The 24,376-nt window shown below is 28.0% G+C and overlaps 3 protein-coding genes across 4 annotated transcripts; 1 reads left to right on the top strand and 2 right to left on the bottom strand.

Moving 5' to 3' along the window:
- The first annotated feature begins 3,338 nt into the window (after positions 1-3,338).
- Positions 3,339-8,157, top strand: LOC107166946 (serine/threonine-protein kinase grp). Its single transcript, XM_015515800.2, has 10 exons — positions 3,339-3,595; positions 4,001-4,080; positions 4,515-4,738; positions 4,799-4,863; positions 4,933-5,058; positions 5,274-5,406; positions 6,505-6,708; positions 6,919-7,133; positions 7,198-7,329; positions 7,395-8,157. The coding sequence occupies exons 2-10, from the start codon at positions 4,016-4,018 to the stop codon at positions 7,602-7,604; spliced, it is 1,374 nt and encodes a 457-aa protein (XP_015371286.1). The 5' UTR covers positions 3,339-3,595; positions 4,001-4,015; the 3' UTR covers positions 7,605-8,157.
- A 716-nt stretch (positions 8,158-8,873) lies between these two features.
- Positions 8,874-11,930, bottom strand: LOC149054752 (uncharacterized). The gene is made up of 3 exons (XM_089228927.1): positions 11,448-11,930; positions 11,117-11,368; positions 8,874-10,614 (listed from the first exon to the last, which is right to left on the bottom strand). The coding sequence occupies exons 1-3, from the start codon at positions 11,496-11,498 to the stop codon at positions 10,135-10,137; spliced, it is 783 nt and encodes a 260-aa protein (XP_089085053.1). The 5' UTR covers positions 11,499-11,930; the 3' UTR covers positions 8,874-10,134.
- A 2,472-nt stretch (positions 11,931-14,402) lies between these two features.
- Positions 14,403-20,617, bottom strand: LOC107166953 (ribosomal RNA processing protein 1 homolog). Of its 2 annotated transcripts, none has more exons than XM_015515814.2 (8): positions 20,484-20,617; positions 20,225-20,393; positions 19,235-19,314; positions 18,422-18,730; positions 17,631-17,813; positions 15,165-16,760; positions 14,802-14,919; positions 14,403-14,727 (listed from the first exon to the last, which is right to left on the bottom strand). In XM_015515814.2, exons 2-8 carry the CDS (start codon positions 20,376-20,378, stop codon positions 14,555-14,557), a joined length of 2,613 nt encoding a protein of 870 aa, XP_015371300.1. In that variant the 5' UTR covers positions 20,379-20,393; positions 20,484-20,617; the 3' UTR covers positions 14,403-14,554. The 2 variants fall into 2 exon arrangements, with proteins under 2 accessions (XP_015371300.1, XP_089085159.1); XM_089229033.1 differs by having other exon boundaries at positions 20,480-20,604.
- Between the last annotated feature and the right edge of the window lie 3,759 nt (positions 20,618-24,376).

The following is a 24,376-nucleotide window of genomic DNA, read 5'->3' as shown; positions in this document are numbered from 1 at the left end:
GAAAAAGTCATAAAAATCCTAATATTAGTTATTTTGTGACACGAAGCTACAAGCTGCGCAATTGCCGATTGTGGTAGGTCGTATGGTTAGGATAGGTAAGTCGTATGGTGATTTAAATATTATCTAACATGGTGGCATAATATTATATAATTTAAGAACAGAATTTTATTTTTTTGTTTTTATTAATATTATTTTATACGACATATTATGCAACGAAGAATGGTAAACTATAACTTCTAACGAGATGTCCGAAAAGCCGGAAAAATGTAGTTGCGACAGCTATGTACCTAATTTGCATAACCAAGACGCCGTGTGATAGAAAAGAGCGGTTATTAAGTTAGTAAATATTACTAAAATATCTTTCCAATGTAATACAATTAATTATATGACACTATGACAGGTATACAATTGTTTCTGAAAGAAAATTAGGTTTAAAATATTTTATTTTAATTTGGTAAATTACATTTTACTCCGTAGTAATAATCATTTTTGATAAAATCGAATTATTTTCAAATTTCAAAAAGCTTTTAACCTAACCTAACACAGTTTAATTTTAAGTTTAAGACGATAGTCAATGAATCATAATGACTTGCAAAATAATAAATTATCTGCCTACATCTTTTGAAAAAAGTAGGTGTGATACTCAAAAGAAACTTGAATGACATCACGCATACGGGAACCAAAATAGTTGAAAATTTGTAAATTTCCCAAAATGTATAGACTCTTCTGTACCCCCTCTCCTACATATAGCTATCATTTCAATTGAGCTGAGCAATTAATGTATGAATGTATCGATAATATGGGGCACATTATATAATTTAAATACAAAATCGAAATTCGGCTACTCGTTATAATAATATGTTATAAATTTATAATACGTATACAGTCTGCGTGTTTCAATTATTATGTCGTTGTAAATACAGGGTGATTTTTTAATCATGCTCATCCTATTTTTCCCGTTAATAGTACATTTATTGAAATTCTGATTTTTAGCATGGATTGGCATTTCCCTGTTTGGTTAAATTCGACGACGATTATTTCCGGAAATCATAAATAAATTGCGTTAACGAATTATAGTATACTAAAACCTAACCTAACCTTATTGTAGCTAAATATTTATATTAAATTTAAATGTTCACTATTTTTGTTAATTCTTAATTAAAATTAACACATCTTATTATAACAAATAACATTTTGAAATAAAATGTTCAAAAAAACATTGAAATAGTCTTTTTGCATACTACGATACTTCTAAAAATTATTAATCAACATTATTCAAGCATATATTGTGAAAAAAAAACTTAGTTATAATAGTAACAAACAATAATTTTGTAAAAAAATAAACCACTCTTAGTTTTAGTAGTTCGATTAATTATTATAAAATACATAAACACTTATATACAATACATTGATTTTTCTGATCAAAGGTTTCTTCGGGAAATCGAGTTTTCAAATAAAATCTGTAATTTTTAAGATCGATAAATCTCCATTAATAAATTTGACATGTTTTTTAGACACAACGATAGTTTTTTTTAACTTTAGATATTAAAGTGTTTGAAGTATGAAATAATTCGCGTGCGAAAACGTTAAACATTGAAACTTTTCTAATACAAAATATATTGATGATAATTATTTATTTATCAACAACCTACCAGAGAAAACCATCACTAATTAATAGTTAGTAAAATAATAACCCAAACTAACCCTAATATTATAAAATTGTGTAGGTATAAATTATGAAAATTATACGTAAAAATTAAACTTATATTAGTTATTTAGAAAATATTGAATTCAATATAATAATGCTAAAATGTTTCACTATTTTAAATTACATTCAATTTTCAAACATCAATTTTATAATATTATATTAATTCAACAACAAATCTCTATTTTTATTGTAATTTACAGTAACACCAATATTCTACGGTAACTATGTAATTTATTGGTATTTGATGGTAGTGATCAAACAATGCAATACAAATTTTTTGCAACCTCATAACAAATTATTAGTGTATTTGATTTATTTAACACTAACAATACAAATGCGAAACCAATGAATTACTTACAATGAAAAATGGGTATAATTGCAGTTTAGCTCCCAAGCGATTTTTTCGATTTTTCTTATTGAAACATATGTATTTCAACGAGTTTAGAACGATGGTGCAAAAATTAGTTGGTTCAAACCATTATTTTGGAAGTTATAGCCTTCCAAAGTATGCGGTTGTATGATAAATAGTACGTATTGCAGCGTGCGGTGCGCTTATCATATAACACAACAGCTGTTGACTTATGTTACTCTTAGGGTCTTAAGTCTCTAACTGGCCATCGAGTATGGCGACCGAAGCCGGTAGGCGGAGTGAGGTCCCTTGAGTTTGGCGATCGGAGTCGTCAGCCGAAGGGAGCCACTATACTTGTGTTACTTTTACTAACAAGGTTAAATTTACTTGTTAGGTCATCCGCCTGCCCGCAGGTCAGGTATGCTCTCCCCCCCCCACGACCCCGTAGGGTAGGCCGAGCCCCCATCTAACGAGAAGTCCGGAGGACTTGATAATTTTGTTATTTAACTCTTAGCTCTGTTTTTACCTTAAAATTTAAGTAAAATCATTTGAATGCGAGAGTACTTCATGAAACACATCACAGAATCTACCTAGTTAATATAATTATAATCCTAAAAAAAATAAAAAAAAATTAAAACGTCGTAATACGCATGCGGCGCACGATAACGTAAAATCGCATACTTTGAATTTAAAAGGCTATAACTTTCAAAATAATGGTTTGCACCAACTAATTTTTGCACCATCGTTCTTAACTAGTTGAAATACATATGTTTCAATAAAAAAAATCGAAAAAAATCGAAAAAAATCGCAAATGATGATGGTTAAATTATCAATTTCGGTTCGCTAGTTATATTATAACTACGGTAATATGGTCCCCTTAAGCTTAACAAATTCTACAAGGGGCATTATTAATTGAAATAATTAGTAAAAATGAAATTTACTCAAATTAAATAGCCATATAAACATGACTACATCCTATCTCTACTTAGACACAACCACAGAATAATAATATTCTGTGCTAACAATAATCAGTGATCGTCAATGACGACTAAAACAATTGTTTTGGGTGGCAGCATCAAACTATTGCTTATTGACTAAATTTAGCACTTTGTTGGCCTTGGCCTCATTAAAAGACAAACGAGCAGGTCACTTGAAAATTCAAATCCAATGATCGCTTATAAAGTCCTTGGATAGCCGTACTATCGATAGTTTATAATCTCCGATTGTACGGAAAACGAAACAACGAAAGTAACCTCAAAAAATAAACTTTTGAAAAACAAACTGGTTAACGACGTTAACGTTAACGGAATTTGCTGTTCATTGACTCACTGTTCAGTTCAGAATTTCAGACGTTCAGTATTCAGTATTCACTAATTTACCATTAAATAATAATTATTAATTATTGTTTACGTAATTTTTTTGTCACTCAAACTTTTTTTCGTAGTTTAAAATTCAGATTTCCGACTTTGGTTTCGTTGTTAAAACCACGTTCACCGTTTACATCTTGTTCGCCAAGAACCAAGGATATAATCCAAGAAGTGAGTTAGGTATTTCATTATTAAGCGTTTGACATCATTAGGTGTAAATTTGTAATGCGAACAACAATTTTTATGAATTTTACAATATTTTTTATTGCATCTTGTAATAATCAAAATCAAGGTTTAAGCACTCCGTTGAAAAATTGAAAAATAGCAATCGTCACGTTTGCTTATACATTTGTTTTTAATAATAAAAAAATAGAAATATTATATAGTTACCTACTTTACCATTTTGCAAATTTTAATTTTCTGTTGGATAAATTATGAAATATTAGTTTTCCACCTACCTGATTATCATGTTATCTACAATATTGTTATGAAGACCAATCAAGCCGTTTGAAGGCTCTCACATAATTTAATTAATTTTACTACATGTATAAATAGTGGTGATGTATTTTTTTTCAGATTTAAGAAATACAAATGGGTACGGAGTTTGTTGAAGGATGGAGAATTGCTCAAACGCTGGGCGAAGGAACATTTGGCGAGTATGTTCAGATTATATTATACAATATCAAATCTTTGTATTACAATTTCGTTAACTTCGCCTTGGCCTTAAATTTATGGCACAACTTTATTAATTTTAGAATAAATAATGAGATGAGACAAAACCAGTGTCAACCATGTACTTATTGGTTATTGTTTTTTTCAGTTTTAACATTTATCTTATTTCTGTCTTTACCTGGACTGATGTTGAGGATTCCCTATCCCATATTTTTAAAGCACTGTACATTATTTCTCTATATTTTAAAAATATAAATGTAGGAAAATAAATGCTAATGAACTTCCAAGTACATAATATTACAGTATTTTTTATTTTTACTTTTGATAAAATAATCTCTGAATTTTATTTTTTGCTACTAATAGTTTATTTTGAGTAATAAGTATAATACCTAATTATTATATTCATAATATGTTTAAGAGTAAAACTTTTGATAAATCAAAATACCAATGGCACTGTAGCTATGAAAACAGTTGATCTAAAAAACTTTCCTGATGCACTGATGATGGTAAAAAAAGAAGCAGCTATACATTCTCGATTGAAGCATCCAAGCATTATAAAATATTTTGGACATCGTCATAGCAAAGATAATTATTTTATATTTTTAGAATATGCATCAGGAGGTGAGCTGTTTGACCGAATTGGTAAGTTAATTAGTAATTATAGTTTATCAGATTTAAAGTAATACATTTTATTTGTAACAGAACCGGATGTTGGAATGCCTCACTCAGAAGCTAAGAAGTTTTTCAAAGAGTTGCTTGCTGGAGTTGTATGTTTCCTGTTTTTATCAATGAGTTTATATTTAAACATATTGGTGATTATATTCTATTTTTTTTAGGAATATTTACATAATAATGGCATTGCACATAGAGATTTAAAACCAGAAAATTTATTATTAGATGAACATGGAAATTTAAAAATAAGTGATTTTGGATTAGCAACTTTATTTTTATGTGGTGGAAAAGTTGGTAATATTTATTTTATATATGTTTCTTTTCATGTGAGTCTGCTAATATATATAACTTATTTATCGTCAATACAATTTAATATATAACAATAAATTATAATCTATCTGCTAATGACAATATTCACATTTAAAGAATCATTTTATGCTTACATATTTTTTTTTTTTTAATACCCCAAAAATTATTTAATATTATATTGATTTAATTTAAATAGCGACGTAAACTTGAAAAGAGGTGTGGAACTCGACCTTATTTAGCTCCTGAAGTTCTTTCACAGTTACCTTATCAAGCTGAACCTTCTGATATTTGGTCATGTGGTATTATACTGGTTTCTATGCTTGCTGGAGGTAATTATTTTGAATAAAAACTAATAAATAAATAACACTAATTCACTAATAACTTATGGTAATTTATTAATGTGTCAATGTTGATCTCTTTGGTACTTTAGCTGTAGGTATATTTTAAAGAGACGCCCTAAAGCTTCTGTACCAATGTTATTGGCGATTGATACGTCAACAATATTTTTTATATTTAATAATTTTAATTACAGTATTAATTATACCGTGTGTTCCATATTTACACATATACCTAACAGATTACCCCAAATTAAATTTTGATATTTTGCTAATTTGTAGGGAATGCTAAAAATAAATATTTTTATAAATTTATATTCTGAATTGAAAGGTTGACAACAGAGTTTAATAATGAAACAATTTTGAGTTATATACAATTCTTTCTTGCACTTGTGTTCATTTTGTTAAGAGAATTTCTTGGTGGTTACCAATTTTTATCTGATTATAATTTACATAATTTCTCCATCAGATTTCTGCACAGTCAAATAACCCCACACACCACTTCCATGAAATATTGTTTGGATAAATTGATTTCATTAGGTTTATTTGTTATAACTCAACTATAAAAGTACTAACACATCCCGTAATACCTGAATTATGTATTCCTAAAATAAATGTATAAAATATAATATTTTATACATTTAAGTATTCTCTATTATTACCAAAATTCCTAGTTATAATTAGTTAAATTCCATCTTAAGTGGATATAATCTTGCTTAGTTATCTCTTGATTAAATTCAAACACCAATATTAATAGTTATAAAACAGTTTTAATACTGTGTGGTGTGTAACTTAAAAATTTTAAGTTTTAATGTTAATTAGCTATAATATATAAAATATTTACTTCATTAATTATAAGTTAATTCACAAGTGTTTTCTCAAAATGTGTGTGGATACTTTGTATTTTTGGTTAACATTAACTTTATTTCTGTTAAATTTAATTAATTTGATTAAAATCGCTAACTTAACAAAACTGTTTATATTTTAGTTTTTTGTACATTCTCTTAAAATGTAATTAAATTAATATAATATGCATGTAGTGATACAAATTAAAATTTAACAATATTAAATTATTAATTTTTATTAATTTAGAGTTGCCTTGGGAAATGCCGTCAGTTGATGATGAAGATTATAAATTATGGAAGACCACTGATTATGCTAGTCATTCGCCATGGTGCAAATTAGATACCTTGGCTTTGTCTCTTGTAAGAAAAATATTAATACCCACGCCGTCCAAAAGATATGATATATCACAAATTCAATCTCATCAATGGTTCACTAAGTCAAAAACATGTGGTACATTTTTATTTATTCAAGCTTATTACTTAAAACGAATAATCTAATACACATTCAGGTACCAAGTGATTTCTGAGTATATAAACAAACATCAGTAATCTCTGGGTATCTTAACTCTGTGTTAGAATAATTATTTTCAATAATACTTTAAAATAATTTAAAAATATTCATTGAAAATAAAAGTAATGCAATACTATACTGTTTATTTAGATAACAAGAAAGTGGGCATTTCTGTTTTGTCCGATAGAGGATTCGATGATGCTCGTCCATGTTATTCTCAACCTGCTCCAGCAGCCATTCCATTTTCAGTTTCTATTCCACCTAATGAATCTGATATACATTCATTTACCCAGCCTACTCAGGTTGAACATTTGTTGCTGTCTTCGCAAATTCAGACATCACAAACAGTATCGACTACAGTAAATGTAATTATTCAATTTATCTACAAAAAAATGTAAAATGTACCAATATTTACTTTTTAATTTTCAGAATTCTATTCAGAAATTAGTGAAGAGAATGACGAGATTTATTGTTTGTTTATCATCAGACGAAGCATTAGCCACTCTGTCGCAGTTTCTTGATGATTTGGGTTATACCTGTAAAATCAATACATCTGGTTTGGTAAGTTGACTATTAAAATAGTTTTTAAAATAAATGAAATCACAATATATTTTGTTTGTCTACAGGTTACAATTACCACTGCTGATCAGCGGTTAGTGTTTAAATCTAATGTAATTCCAATGAATCATCAGACGCTCATGGACTTCAGACTTTCAAGAGGCTGTGGTTTAGAATTTAAAAGACATTTTGTTGCCATTAAAAATGCAATGTCAAAATTGATATCTAAAGGGCCGATAATGTGGCCTGTTGCTATGGCTACCAATACAGTACCATGAGCCACAGAAATGTACCATATTTAATATGATAGAGAATTTAATCAAGACTGATGTATAAAATATAATTTAATTAATTAATTGGTATTATTTTATATGAAATAGATCAATCTTTTCAGAAGTAATTTGTTTTAAAAAAATGTGGACAGTAATTAATTTATTATGATTTATAGTATTTTTTCCTTAATTTATTTTGTATATAGTAAACTACCGTGAATTATAATGCTAGCTACAATACTGCAGGATGATACAACATACCATATTGTTACACTCATCAAATATTTTATATTTATTTTATGACTAATAGCCTTACAAAATGACTAGATTTTTATTTAATTTTAAATACGATTTTATTTTATACTTAAGTTTTGTACAGTGCACTACTGCACTATAAACAATAATTACAACCAGTTATGGTTACGTCTGTGATTATATCATCATGTTTCAATTTTGTAAACTTATAAAATACTTTACTATTTATTTTTGTACATTCTTTCTAGAGTATATTATAATTGAGAACTAATAAATTCAATGTTTTCAATTAATGACTAAATAATCAGTTCTTTTTGATTTATCCAATTGCTTGTATTTTATTCTAATTAAAAATCATGTTCTAACTTTTGAACGTCAAACAATCAATAATGAAAATAATATACATATTATATTGTTTACAATTCTGTAAAAACAATTTTCAATTAAACAACTTAACTAAATAATAAATCATACTAGTAGTTTCTATGACAAACAGAAATGACCATAAGTCTAATCCAAATAAGTGTTAAAACATTATTTTGATCAATCCGTATTATGAATTACAATTATTTATTCCAAATTTTGAATACATCCATTTTATCAGGATTCAATCTATTGATCCAAAACTTTGAATTAAATTTGGCTTCATTGGTTTTGAGATAATCAGCTATTTTTTCAATATTATCAACCTAAATAGTACAAATATACGGTGATTAATATTGTTAATAATTATTATCAAAACTCTTTTGTAATCCGGATCAAACAGATTGTAACTTTTGTTCTGATCCGAATGGCTCGGCACCAATTCAAATGTTCTGTATTTACTGTTATAATAACCTTATGATCGGACTTGAATTATTAGTTATACATTTGACATTGATACAATTCATCTTCATATTGGAGGATTCAAATAGGAACGAAATAATGTAATAAAAATGTTCTAGATTTATGTGTTGAAAATGTCTACAGAAGTTTTACTGCGTTTAGTTAATAAGTGCAATAAAAAAATCAAACCACAAATTCTGCGAAATAAAAATTATCATTATTATGGTCTTCAGACATAAAACATTTAATTATTCTTGTAAAAATATTTACAAGATAACAGTAGTGCACTCGTGCCATTGACTAATTAGTAATTAATGTCTATGCAATTGATAAGAATACCAATTAATTATAAATTTACAAAAACAAGTTTACGTGATAAATAATAAATCTAATATTATAGAGGTTATAATTATTTGATTTATAAAAAATAAATACATTTCACAAACATGGTCTATGGATATTGATTACTATGGAATATAATGTAAGCATAATTTCTAATTATAAATATTTTTAATCATCTCTTATAAATAAATCTATAATAATCAGTAATAACTAACAATATATTATGGCATTTAGTCATAAAAAATAACTTATCTACCATACCAAAGTATGTTTTTTTAACAATATATTTTCTTTTATACGAGACAATCAATTTCTTAATCATATCGTATAATTAACATTAATTCATTGGTATTAACTGTATACTGTATAAAACTATATTTTATATAAATTGTTATTTTAACTGTTCAAATGATTATTTTAATTCAACCAAAATATTATACATTTTTGATTTTATAGTTTTATCATATGTATAGGTAAAAATATGAATTATCAACAATGTTTTAATACAACAAAATTATTCAGTCTGAACAACCTTAGGAAATGTATGTGGCACAAAATTGTGTAAAACAAATAATAACATTGAAATTTCGGTGCCTCTGTTATACATATTAAATATGTACACATTATTTGGCAAAACTGGTTACAATTAACAGATCTTATGCCTATAGTAACAACTAACGTTTTAAATTTATAACAGTCATTATTTATCCCAATTTTTGAGAAAATATTTTAACATAATTATCTTAAAAAAAAATCTGTGTTGTGAAAAACACATCACATTAACTTTGGCATGATTATTAAATTAGTGAATTTATAAATTAACAGCTTATATTATTGGGAATTATTAATATTCCTTAGGATTTTAATATTAATTTATGACCTTAACACGACTAATTACTAATTTTGATCTAAAGAAGTCTCTCTCAAAAAAAAAAAAAAAAAAAAAGGAGGTACCAAAACAATAAAAAGTTGGGAAGCAAAATTATGACTCAAAACAAGAAATAATTTATGTAGACAACGAGCAAATAAAGATCCTCATAAATATGCTGGTGCTACACATTTGGTTGAATATATATTTATAATTGGTCTCCAAATTGTGTTGGTTCCAAGAACACTAAGGATTGCTCATCGTAGAATCATGCCTAGTTTTCCTGATGCCAGCATCTTCGCTTCCTCTAAGCATTTTCTGACTTAAATGCATTGTTTGATTGAAATCAATTGCTGTATAACTAGGTATTTCTGTGGGGGAAGTAGGTAACGACTCACTCTTCCTTTTAGGTGTGCAAGCAGCTATTTCCACTTCAGTATAAGTGGGTGTATCTTTGGGTAACTCAAATGGATCATTGAACAAATCGTCTTCTTCATTGTCGTTCAGCATGTTTACGTATGAAGGTCTTGGTAAAAATGCAGTATCTGGGTCCAGCATGAGATCAGGAGGTTGAAAGTTGCTGTTTGACTCGCTACAAAACCTTTGTCCATTGAAATTGAATTCGTCATAGACTTTTTCAATTGTATTAGTACTTGTATATGACTGACCAGAATAATTACGTACTTCAGAAGCGATATCTTTGACTGGATCTTTTTCACTTTCAATCTAAAACACGTACATTTTTCTTAATTAAAACATAGATATTAATGTATGATTAATATCAATTTTTGAGATAATATCATGCGTTAATGGCAGTGCCATTTGACAAGTTTTTAAATCTCAGGTCTGAATCCTCATCTAAATTATATTTTAACCTCATAACTCAATTTTGTATTAGATGTATTCAGGTTAACAGTTACTCACAAGAAAATTAAAACCAATAAATTCTACCTATACTCTGTTTCAAAAGAAAATATACCAGATTTAAGTAAGAAAACCGGTTTTGCCCGTGGCCGCCTGTTATGTTCTCTTTTGAAACAGGGTATATACAAATAGCATTTTATTGTAAATTTATAGGTCACTCCACGCGTTCAATGCTATATTTTGCTCTGTCAATTTTATTTAAACGTTTAGTTTAATTTTGATCGTTGAAATGTAAATGAATAATATGTTTGATTTACCTACTTAATGTTTATTAGTAGTTATATTCAACGGATGTTAATTTTACCTGTAGTTTTTCTTTGACGGCGTTGAAAATGTTTTTAGCGTCTTTACTTCTGAACGCAAATATGCCTTGGCCAAATGGAGACGAGCGGCCGGCTTCAAAGCAGAACATAAAGTCTTCGTATCCATAGCGGCGAATCGTGCTCAACGGCCATATTATAGACGGTTCTCCGGTTTTATGCAATATCAGGTTGGAAGTAGCGATTTCCATTTGGCCATGGTATTTTTCTCTGCCATTGTCGTCTATATTTATAACCTGCAGCCATTAGAGGTACGCGTTAATAATTTAAATTCGCAAACGACTCATCGGGAGCACTGATGTTGATAGTACTTACTTTGAAGAAAAAAGGTGGTAAAGTTTTTCTACTGCTATAAACACAGCCCATCGTCACCACAATTACATACCTCGAGTAACACAAATTTTAAACCAAACCTATCCTCTTGGTTATATATTATTACGAGTTAATTGACTGAGAGACGATAAACAAAAAAGGGAACAAAATGAACGATAACAGACAATTAGCGGGTTGCGATTTGTCACTCGATGGGAGTAGACAGCAAGCAGCTGCTACAGTGACTTAACCACTTAACTACTAAAACTAAATGCACACAGCACTACTGCACAATTACTGTTTATTTCGTTTATGATCTATGGCCTATGCCCTACTAGACCAGTGGTACCCAACCTACGGCCCGGCCAGCCAAGCTAGTTGTTTTAAAAAATAATATTTATTTGGTTTTTTAATTTGTTAAATATTGAGGAAAAAAAATTAAAAAACACCAACTAATAAACATCCATCGATCGATCACATGATACTCATATGGATATGATAGCATTATCGTTGTTGCGGCGGCGATCGTTAACTGTTATCAGTAAACTGGAACGAGCTGTAGACCATAGACCTTATACTCATAGACGGAGCATCACTGGTTGGCGGGGTTGGGTGGTGCAGTCATAGCTATCACCTTAGCAGTGTTGTCATTTCTGATAACATAAAATATGTTTATTTATTTATATTATTAAGATATTAATGTTGTAAAATAATTATTAGGGCTCGGGATTATGCATTTGCAAATTTCAAATTTGCAAAACATTTGTCCAGAAAGCAAATAGAATAAATCTGATTCATTATAAATTTGTTTTGGGGTGTCTGGATTTGAAATTTAAAAGTTTTTTGCACATATTTAAGCATACCTACCTATTTCCAACTTTTTCCTATATATGCATATTTTTAAAAATTTATACTGCATATTTTATCTTTTTTTATAAATTGGAATTTTTTTAATTATTTACATAATAAATTCATTTTGTATATGTATAAAAATTATTAATACAATTATGAAATTCAATTTTCTGTATAAGTATTTGTTTTTAAGGACAGCATTTAAACTAATGAAACTTAAAGACAAAAACCATTATAAATATATTATACCTAACCAAAGTAAAAAAAAGTTAACGGTGATAGATTTTTTGATATTTAAAGCATACTCATGATTTATGTCTTCTAAAAATTGTGAATAACTTACATTAACACACATTTTATATTGTTGGATGCTTAAATAGGTACATATATTTGTGATTTTAAGCACATAGTCCCAAGTCCAAAGCCCTGCTAATTATTATAAAAAATAGTCTAGACTGAATATATATTTGTCTATGGTCTAACGCAAGTTATAATTTTAAGTGGTGTAGGTATAGTTATACTAAAATTTAATCCATGTATTATAGCTATATAGGTATTTGATTATAAGAAATTTTAGTGTAATTCGATTTTGATATTTCAAAAATTCATATTTTTATTAAAAGTTAAAATGCTTATTTATAGAAAATTTAAATTCATACAATTTACATAAAGGTAGTCAACATAAATATATATATATATATATATATTCATTGAAAATATTTGGTTTCTGGTATATTTTGTGTTTTATTTTATTAAACATTTTGTGTTTAATATTTGGTAAAAAAACATTAAAAGATCGAAAAGTTCTTTCTGCTTCATGACATATTTCTACTATTGATAATACGATACGATAATAATAAGCGTTTTATGCACAACCTGGTTTGTCCTACGCACATGCGCAGAAGTATGAAACAACATGTGCAACGCAGCCATCGATTACCGCGGGAACTACTAGCTTGCTCCGTCTATGAGTATAAGGTCTATGCTGTAGACAGCTGATTGGATGGTAGGAGGTTCAAAACCATAGACAAGTATATTATAAACCATTGAGTAAGACTTACTCTGATCAAACCGTTCACCCATCATCACAAAACGAACAGTACAAAATAGCATTAATTATGTATCTATAAACATTTAAAACATTTGCAAAATATTTTTTTTTCTCTGACGAACCCTCCCACCATTTCAATTCCCTTCTAAGCAACATGGGAATAATAGTCAACTTTCACATAGCGCCAAGAGATTAGTTTTATTTGTTTGCGACAGTGTACTGTGTAGGAGTAATGGGAATATCATTCCACAATTATGCTTGCATAGCAATTAACTATTTTTTCAAATCCATTTTCCAAGAAGACCATAAACAGTTATTTAATTTGGCATTTATTGAGTACAGTCCGCCTGTTCCCATTCGGAACATTTGTTCACATTTCAAAAATCAAACAGCATTAATGTTAAAACAATACAAAAACGCTCAAATATTCAAAATATAAATTTACCACGATATAATAGTTGTCACGAGTTAAATAGCAGTGATGATTCTTTGTATAATATATGTTTCTCATTTTTTGTAAAATTTATTGTTCTCATGGACAATATTAAATAAAAATAATTTATATTTATACAAATCATAATTCTTGATTTATGATGGAAAGAATATAGCCATCAACAACAGCATTTTGTGCTGATACTCTGGCTAAATAATCCAAACTTAATATTTAAAATTTACAAAATGTAACATTAAAGGTGTAATAATTTCACTGAGAACATCATACCTGATATCCAGATATTGGTGAAAAATGTAACTACCAATAAAAATTTTAAAGATCACATTTGCCGTGAAAACCACCAACAGGAACAAAATAGGAGATACTTAAATGTCTTTTCAAGGATGTAATTGATCTTGATGAGATTTCTGAAGTTCTGTTATATTATCAGCATTTAGTGTGCCGAAGAGTTATGAAAAAATTAACTACAATGATAAGTGGTGGACTGGTGATTTGCATGATTTTACTCAATTTAAATTTAGAAAAGTTGTTCCTAAACAATAAACTTTTTAATACCTAGGCTTTTAGGTATTATTCATAAAGGTAAGTCACATAAAACATGTTCTTATACAATAATTTTAAGTTATTCTTTAATTAAAGTTTAAATACATTGGGATGGTTGGTCAAAATAAAAGTCATATAAATTAAATATTACAAATGATTACAACCAATGGTGTTGTCATTTTATATAAAAACAGGTACTTTAAAATTTAATTAAATGATAGATTTTCTAGAATTTTTTTTTGCAGAAGTTTTAGTGAATTTATAAAATGGATTAATACGGTTTGCATCTGGCGTCAATTTCAAAACTCCTTGAACTGGCTGTTTGGTAGCATCATGTGGATTTTGAGGTTTAGTCACTAATGATGTTCTATACTCCATAAACTCTGGAAAAAAAATATTAAAATAATTCACTATCGATTCAATTATAAGCAATAACGATGAAACAAACATTTTTTACCTTGCTCAACATTGTTTTTCAATTGAAATTCAACTCTTTTCTTAGCAGAATCAGTTTTAATTGACAGCCTTGAACTTTTTCTAGGAGTTCCAAAACCATCCTCAAAAGCTTCACTACGCTATGATAAACAAAAATAATGAATGCAATTTAATTTTAAGCAACAACATAGGTATAGTCTGCAACATGAAAAATGGCCTCTGATCATCATAAACTTAATGGCCGTTGTACCTCAATGATTCAAAATAAAGCGTCTTACAGCAACTAACGCACTATGTTTGATAATAAAAGGTAAAGGTAGGCTGAGCGCGTTGTGGTACTTAAGAGGCACTTTTCATGATGCGTACTATAATTATTTTAACTTACCACTTTTTCAAGTGCCTTATTTGAAATTTCTTCAGGTTTTAACATACTTATTTCTTCTCCTGCAATTGTCTTCCTACGTTTTTGTGATGCTTTAGTTACTGAAGTTTCTTTTGCTTTTCTTTTAGGTGTACCTTCATTTTGTCCATCAGGTTTTTTCTTGGGAATTATAATTGTTCTTCGTCGTAATACCCTTTGTTCAGGAGTAGGGCTTTTAGGGCTTTTAGGGCTCTTGGAACTCTTATCTGGTGTACTCACAGATGTTAATGAAACGCGTTTTTCTACTTGAACAGTTTCGTTACTTTTATCTTTTTTAGATGCAGAACCATCATTGTCAGCAGAAACTGACCAACTAGTGTTTACGATATTAGGTGAAGAAATCTTATCAAAGGGAGAGTTTGGTTTTTGAATATTCTTTTTATTTGGTTCATTAGCAATATTTGATACTAGAGATTTGCTTTTACTCAATTTCAGTTTTTCATCACTGCACACACTCCAGCTTTCATTGAGATTTGAATTTATTTTAATTTCATCAGAACGCCGTTTTAATTTGGACATAACTAAATCATCAGTTTGATTTTTTTCCTCAATTCCACTATCCGGTGCAAGACTTTTATCATTTAAAGGTGATGCATTTACTGCTGGTGATGCTTTGGCAGACTCAATGCATTTTTTAACCTTTTTAGACACAGACTCTTCATTGTCTGTTGATACCGACCAACTATTGTTCTGACTCGCATTCAAAGCATTAGGTGTACCAATGAGAGGAGAATTTTGTTTCAGAATATTTTTTTTACTAGATCCATCATTAATTTTTGAAATTGGACTTTTACTTTTGCGTTTATTAGAATTACTTTCTTTTAAAGATGAATCAACTGTTAAAGATTTGAAATTTGGGGTTAAAGAAACCTTTTTCTGAACTTTAGTTGGTGTTTTTTCTGTAGTCTCTGAAACTTCAACATTAAATCCTGCAGGTACCAGTAGTGGTGGTTCATCATCATTACCAGACACAGTGTTAGAGTCGTCAGTTTTTGTTTCATCTGATACTGTCCAAGATCCATTTAAATTGAAATTCTCTTTTAATGCATTGACATTATCAAATTTTCTTACTTTCCACATAGATTTTCCAATTTTTCCACGTTCTACTACTATTTCACCCATCTTATTAAGTTCTTTAAGACTTTTAAGGTCATTAACTTCACGGCCACTTTTTTTAATCTTAGAATCAACCATTTCTAACTTTTTAACTCCTTCTTTTACCATTTTAGATAAATATTTTTTCTTTTTTCGCTTTAATACTTGACTATTTAGTTTCAAGTCTTTTGGCTTATATGGTAGTATACCATCTCCCAAACGATTATACCATTTTACTAATTTAGTTATTTCCAATAAACATTTTCTAGTACAATCAACTTCAGTCACATATTTATTCAAAATCTTTGCTACATCTTTAGGATTGAACTTGATACGAGGTATTTCAACACTTACATTTCCAGCACGAGGATCTAATGGACTGTCATTTACTTCATTGGAATCACCATCTGCTATATCACCTTCAACCAATTCTAAGTCATTATAAGATTTGCCTGGTTTACCCATCTAAAATATAAAATACTGGAATTTAAGTATATTGTGAAACTACAATAATATAGTTACATATTAACTGTAGATTCATTTAAATATATGATTTGATATAAATAGATTGAAATTCTAACGAAAAATTAAAAATGTTCTAATAATATATCTGCCTTATTTCTTAAATCAAACTATGAAAATAAAATGTATTTTATTCAGGTATTAAAATTTAAGAAACAATTTTATTGAAATATGAATACAAGTACCTACATAAACATGCATACACTATAATATATTATATAATTATCATTATTATTGAAAGTAGTAATTACTTAACATCCCTAATAAATAAATTTCCACTCCTCATCACTTACACACGTATCACATATCTAAAACGAGGTTGTCCCCACGACCTCTTACACTAATCCACTTTTCAACATCCAAATCTTCACTCTACGACTTCAGTTACTTATACTATTGTAAATATGTAAATATCAGAATATTATTGTTATCTTAAAATTACCAATTGCTAATATTATCCTTAGTACTTTAAAACAAAAATTTAATTATCATGTTATAATGTTAAAACTATTACTATTAAAACTGTCAAACATCCCTAGATTTAGATAGCCATAGGCTAGGAATGTCTTGTTTAAAAAAAAATAAAAAAAAGTAATTACTATAAAAACTATTATTTACTCAAAAAAATGTTTTTAAAATTTTACTGATGCATACATTTTGTTTGAAAATTATTATAGATTAATAAGATATTTGAATAGTTTGATTCAGTTTTGTAAATATTTTTAAAATAAGAGGTAGGTTGGGATTTGAACAAACACTAACATTAATGTAGTAAAATAAACTGAGAAAGAAAATAGTTGTTAAATTACTCACTTTTCGCCAAGCTTCAAACTTAGCTTCTAACATTTCTAGATCAGGTGATTGAGATAGAAGATTTCTAAATACATTTTGTGTAACTTCTCTGATTAACATAAAGTCATTGAGCTCAGAAATGTAATGAAGGAATGAATCTAAAATAATGACTAATGCTTCAGAAGGCACTCTTCCTCTACTTACCTAAAAAAATATATTAAACAATTTTAATAATGATGTACATAAGGGGCTAGGTAAATAGCTAGGTAAATTGAGTCCGAGATAAGTTTGATACTTTTAGAAAGCGGTAAATTGAGTCCCGGAGAAAAATAGGTAATAGGTAAGTTGAGTCCCGGAAAAAATAAGGCAGTATAGGTAATTTGAGTCACAGGGAAAAACAATTTATATGCATTTAAAATTAAAAAATGTGCACTATAAAATTTTTATTTGTGATTTGTGGTCAATTTGTTGACTGCATGAAGGTATATGGTTTTGAAAATAGCAACATGCATTTTTATTGCATAAAAAATACTTATATAATTAATAAAAATGCATGTTGCTATTTTCAAAATCATATACATGCAGTCAATGAATGTCCACAAATAACAAATAAAAATGTTATAGTGCAAATTTTTAAATTTTAAATGCATATAAATTGTTTTTCCCTGGGACTCAAATAACCTACTACCTTATTTTTTCTGGGACTCAACTTACCTATTACCTATTTTTCTCCGGGACTCAATTTACCGAGTTAGGGTCATTTGGGACTCAATTTACTAACCCCGGTACATAAAACAAAAAAAAATACATACTTTAGCAAGTTCTTCTAAGAAAATTTCTTGTAAATGAGTTCTTAAACTAAGAGTAAATGATTTGAGAGCTCTGTATAAAACTTCACTAAATTTATTCATATATTCCAAATTCCAATCACAATTGACAAAGGTAAATAGTAACTGTCTTAAACAACGTCTCACCAACATCATAAATTTATCAATACGATGCTGACTTATTGACATCCAATCATCTTTGATGGTAAGAAAAAATGCATCCAAAAATAATATTTTACCTTGATAAGAAGTGCAACTATGGATAAGATTACTTATTTTTTCAGTAGCAGTTTCCTGAAATTTTTTTTAAATCAAATTAACTTACAATACTTACATAGCATTCTATATATATATATATATATATATATATATGGATGTATAATAAACATATATTAATTGTATCGCTAAATAAAAGTGTCCACTAATTTGATGCATGTGCTTTCACTGAATTTAATGATACAACTAGGATGATCTTCTTATAATCTTTAGATATAAGCATAGACCTTACAACATTAACAGGTCTATGGCTATAAATTAATTGTAATTATTAATTCAAGACATTTATTATTACAGAATATTTTAGTATTAATATTTTAATTAGAACATACAATTTTGAATAATTATTATGTTTCTTATGGAAAATTGATGTACAAAATAATACAATTTTAAGTTTCAATTACTATTTCAAAATACTTAAAAAAACAAATGATGAATAATTTATAAATATCCTGAAATAAAAGTATCCAATATTAAATGGATGTATGCATGCTTAATTAAAACAAATAAAATATTATTTACTTGAGGTAATGGTTTATCAGACATCCACATAAAGTAAAATAATCCTCTCCAAATAATCAAATAATCATTCAATTGAAATGCTAAAAAAATCCATTAAGTAATAATTAATAATTAATTTCAAATAAAGAAATAATGTATAATAGTAAAAGGTTTTTTTAATCTATCTTATACTTTCAAGTAGAGGTAGAACTTAATAAAACACATGAATTAAACATAGTAATCCCTTTACTAACACTTTCAGTTATCCACATTGTTTAAGTAATTATCCTAAGCGCCGTTCATACAATGTCTGGTTAAAGTAAACAGACACTTAACTTGGGGAATTCTGCTGGTAAACATCCCACTAACTGTCGATTAACTATTAACGGACAATTAACCAGACATTCTACATTAATGGTAATTGTTTTTTAAAGCCTTTTAATTATGCTATTGTGAAGACAATATACTTTTTCTTGACTTCATTTTTCAAAATAATGTTAATTGTGCACCTACTTATAGACTATTATATACTAAAGGTCTAGAGAATCAAATTACAATGAGTTTTTAATTTTGATCACCACCTATACTTATAGATTAGGTATATAATAAAATTATTATGATTTGATTAATATAGTATTACAAATTTAACCGAGATTTTAACTAATCAAAATCTCAGATTTTAGCCTTTAAGGTAAAATACTAAAAACTGAATACCTTATACCAAGTATTTATTACTTTTCTTAAAGGTAATAATATGAACATTTATATTTTATATTTTATTGGTGTTTAAATCTGAATTTCATTTGATATTTAGAAAATGTAATAACATTTACACGATAAAATTGAACTTTTAATGTCAAGCGTACTCATATTCAATACACATATCATTTGTGGGACAAATTACTTAATCCCATAGAGGTAAAACATACAAATAATATTAATATATTTAAATATGTATCAAATATATAATAAAAATAAAGATTAAGTGAATAAAGAGTAAATGTAACAAACCATCACTTGTATCTCCAGAATGTTTTAGTAACAGTTGTTTAATTTGTTTGATACCATCACTTCTAGTTTTGGGATCATTCGACGCCAATAACTTAGTGAGTTCAATCTCTTTTGCCACCAAATCTACTTTGTCTTCTGAGGCTTCGGTAGCCATTATTTGTTCTAGAATCTAGAAGTAATGTTTAAATTATAGGGAAACACGAAGGGGTGGGCGCAATTAATAACAATTTGTTAAAACTGAATGAAATCACATACTCACATTAAAGATAAGAGCACAACAATTTTGAAAAACAAGAGTGGAAGTAATGATTTTAAAGTAATATAAATATAATAAAATTAATAATTATATAAATTATTTTAAGTTATAACACGTGTGTAGCACGAATAAATAAACCAAAGTCTAGATAAACTTGTTATCACAACAATTCACTGCGTAGACCGTTATTTCTAACCATGTTACAAAACACAGACTTTGTAAATAACCTTACCTTTTATACAATGTCCGTGTTATATTTACTAGTGTTGGCGCGTTTTTGATCGAATATGTTTCAAATGTGTCAATACGTTCAACCAAAATGTGGCCATTTAATAATTCCACAACTGTTTAAGGTTGTCGGTTAAAGATCGGAGCATAGATCTTGTATACTTATGTCTATGGTTTGTGGAGGAAATTTGAATTTGTTTTGACTTTTTGAGGTGTATTGATTTGAAGTTTACAAATTATAAAACATATTATTTTCTATAAATACATTTTTCCATGATTCAATAATTTTAACCGTTTAATCGAAAACTCAATTTCTTTAGTTAAATAAATAAATGTTATTAAAATACAATTTTTACCTATTGTATAGCAATTACACCTATATACAGTGGGATTCACCAAGCACGCTCACCCCTTTTTTTTTCTTTAAAAATGAAGTTATTCAAAATCTGATTTTTGAAATCTTTAAATATGCTCAAATGCTATAATTTCAAATTCTTTAGATTATTTTTGTACCACTTAATGGGTATCATGTTTTTCAAATGTAAACCACAATTTTGACTGTAAATTTTTTTGAGAATTTTGATGTATTAAAATCAAATAAATTTCTGAGTAGTTTTTGAGTTATTTAACTATGTGTTCTAAGGATAAAAGTCTTCGCTTTATAAGATATGTGGTCTATGCCTCTATGGTGGATTTTAAAACATTGGTCATTAATATTAATCCATCAACATAAATAATTTGTAAAAACAACCAAAGTATCATAAATACTAATTCCAATTTAGTATGTGTATTTTATACTTTTGTAAAATGATTTTTAATGACTATTATTCTTTGTACAAACATTTTAATAACAAGGAAACTACTCATTCAAATTTTGATTTCGATACATCATAATTCTCCAAAAAATTATCCACTCAATAATTTACAGTAAAAAGGGTGTTCTCGTTTTAGAAACAAAAATTAGTATTGCCACAGGACATTTTGTATGTGGTACAAAAGATCTTAAGAACTTGAAAATATGGTCTCTGAGTATATCTAAAGATTTCAAAAATCAGATTTTGAATAATTTCATTATTAAAGAAAAAAAGGGGTTAGCATGCTTGGTGAATCAGCCTGTATATATATATTTGTTGCTTGTTTAAACTGTACTCATATGTCCAGTGGTGTAGTGGGGCGTATACCCACTTCTCTGTTTTTCTGTAAGTGCGTATACTTATAGAATAACACATGATACGCGGGTATACGCGTATGGAAATGCATTTATTCTATAAACCAATTTGATAAATAATTTTTTTTTAAATGTACAAACCTTATCGATTTGACGGTTTCTCTAATGAAAACAGTTGTTTATACAGTTATACTAAAGGTATTTTAGTATATATGAATGAATTACACTGTAATTAGACATTAATATCTATTATACAATATAGCCGCTGGTATCCTATAATTAGAGCGCGGATTTCTATGCAATTGCATATTTTTTTCCTTTTAATATTTTTGGATTGTTGTCAGTTATGTCCACGAATCATCATAATTTGAAGCTAATGGTGAAATTTTTTTTTACATATTTCTGCATATTTAAAGGTTATTGCATATTTTTGCATATTTTGACAAAATTCAAAATTTATTGCATATTGAAGCGAAAATTTAAAAAAATGTATAAAATAATATTTTGTCAAGTAGAAAAATTAAAACTAAATTTCATAGTCACTAAATATTAATTTATATATATATATTAATTTAAACCTTTGTAAAATAAATTTGATTGGACGCTGCTAATCGATGCCTTTATGCACTATCGACACTCTTTAAATCTAAGTTGTTGTCAAGAAAAACAAAAGAACATCTATATATTAGTTACATTCGCCCTGTATTGACATATGCATGTGCCACATGGGCAACGACAAAGGGCGACGATGAAAAACTACGTCAATTTGAGAGAAAAATTCTTAGAAAAATTTACGGACCTGTATTCAACAATGCGGAACAAAAATGGGAAATAAGAACCAACACCCAACTATACCAGCTTTACAAAAAAGAAGATGTGGTCCAATTTATCAAAGGGACAAGGATAGAATGGGCAGGCCATGTGTGGCGAGCTGATGGAAGTTTATTGAAAGGAGCACTGACATATATGATAAGAGGAAAGAGACCAAGGGGAAGGCCACGGAAAAGATGGAAGGATAGCGTCAAGGAAGTATTATATAGAAGAAATTGGAGGAGACTGGGAACAGGCATACAATAGAGAACAATGGAAGGAATTAGTTTTGGCGGCCAAGAGTCTAAATGGCTCGTAAAAAGCCTAAAAAAAAAAAATAAATAAATAAAATAAAATAAATAATCGATTACGATTAAAAATTCATTCTATTTCTGGATCGAAACCCAACACTTACTACAAAATTACGAGCTTTCCAACAAAAATTGAGGTCTGAAGATTCTACAAAAAATTAATTCAGTGTTATTAGGCGAAAACGTTCAGCTCGAAGATCTTTATCAAGACCCGACAATACTAAGTTGCTTCAAATATACCCCAATAACTTCGGTTGACGTCGAACGTTCGTTCTCAGTCTTTAAAAATATGTTAGCCGATAAACGACACAACTTCACAGAAAAAAAACTTGAAATACATATAATAAATAAAATTTTAAAAATAAATTAAGGTTTTAAGAAAATTCCCTAAATTTTTTTTAATAAGCATTTCAATAATTAATTATTATAAGTTTTACTGTAAATTTTAAATAATTAAAAATGTTTGCATATTTTTTAAATATTTTCATGATTTTGACTGCATATTTTTTGCATATTTTCATGATTTTTACTGCATATTATATGGCATATTACGATACTTATAAGTGCATAAAAATCCGCGCTCTACCTATAATGTTTATTGTTTAAGAGTACGTAACAGTGGTATTTATTGTCTCCGCCTTACCAGTGCGGAATATACCAAATTTACGCTCAGCAGAACACTTGTAGCTCCTTTAGTTTAAAAATTACAGTGAATCAACCTATTCTGAAACTTGATGGTAAGAACATTATCTGTGTTTTGTGGTGAGATCTCTCCAGACCACCATGTACAATATGTCAGGATCAATAAAATAATAACAATTAACCATTGACAAGATTACACACACATAATTAACACACGTTTATTAATTTTTAAAAAGGAACAACAGTTGTACATCACAGGCATTTTAGTGCCGTCTTTGAGTATATTTAATAAAGATTCCAAAAATTAGATTTTAAATAACTGCATTATTGAAGAAAGAGAGTAAGCTTGCTTGGTGAATCAATCTATACACATAATTTAGTTAAGTGATTAAAATTCATATACTGCAGCAGTATTACAGAAACAACAAAGAAATAATACATTATGTATTTATGTTATTATGGGTAATGTTTGTTACACTTTAAATTTAATTATTATTTTATAATTCAACAATTTTTTTTTTTTTACTTTATTAATAAATATACAATCTATACGCAATCGGCACAATAAGAGTATGAGCTAATGACAATGACAATATAATGAAATTTTAAATGAAGAAGCCACCCACCGATGACACTTACGTGATTCAACAATTTAAATTTAAAACAAATTTGCAGTTTTGAATTTTTTCCAAAAAAAAAATAGTTTAATTTCAATTTTTATATTTTTGATGTTCTTT

The sequence above is a fragment of the Diuraphis noxia genome, unplaced genomic scaffold (genome assembly GCF_037042655.1).
Source record: "Diuraphis noxia isolate RWA-SAM2 unplaced genomic scaffold, SU_Dnox_SAM2 contig0005, whole genome shotgun sequence".
NCBI lineage: Eukaryota > Metazoa > Arthropoda > Insecta > Hemiptera > Aphididae > Diuraphis > Diuraphis noxia.
Note: the sequence above shows the minus strand (reverse complement) of the source record. Positions and strands in the feature narration are given on the sequence as shown.

Bases quoted from the DNA above. Each gene is read 5' to 3' on its own strand.
- LOC149054752 (XM_089228927.1), bottom strand. From the start codon at position 11,498: ATGGGCTGTGTTTATAGCAGTAGAAAAACTTTACCACCTTTTTTCTTC. The intron at 11,369-11,447 runs GTAAGTACTATC...TAATGGCTGCAG, and splicing joins TACCACCTTTTTTCTTCAAA to GTTATAAATATAGACGACAA. The intron at 10,615-11,116 runs GTAAAATTAACA...TACGTGTTTTAG, and splicing joins CCGTCAAAGAAAAACTACAG to ATTGAAAGTGAAAAAGATCC.
- LOC107166946 (XM_015515800.2), top strand. From the start codon at position 4,016: ATGGGTACGGAGTTTGTTGAAGGATGGAGAATTGCTCAAACGCTGGGC. The intron at 4,864-4,932 runs GTATGTTTCCTG...TATTTTTTTTAG, and splicing joins AAGAGTTGCTTGCTGGAGTT to GAATATTTACATAATAATGG. The intron at 7,134-7,197 runs GTAATTATTCAA...TTTAATTTTCAG, and splicing joins CAGTATCGACTACAGTAAAT to AATTCTATTCAGAAATTAGT.
- LOC107166953 (XM_015515814.2), bottom strand. From the start codon at position 20,378: ATGGCTACCGAAGCCTCAGAAGACAAAGTAGATTTGGTGGCAAAAGAG. The intron at 18,731-19,234 runs GTAAATAATATT...AAAAAATTTCAG, and splicing joins CTGATAAACCATTACCTCAA to GAAACTGCTACTGAAAAAAT. The intron at 14,728-14,801 runs GTAAAAAATGTT...TTTTTTTTCCAG, and splicing joins GAAAAACAATGTTGAGCAAG to AGTTTATGGAGTATAGAACA.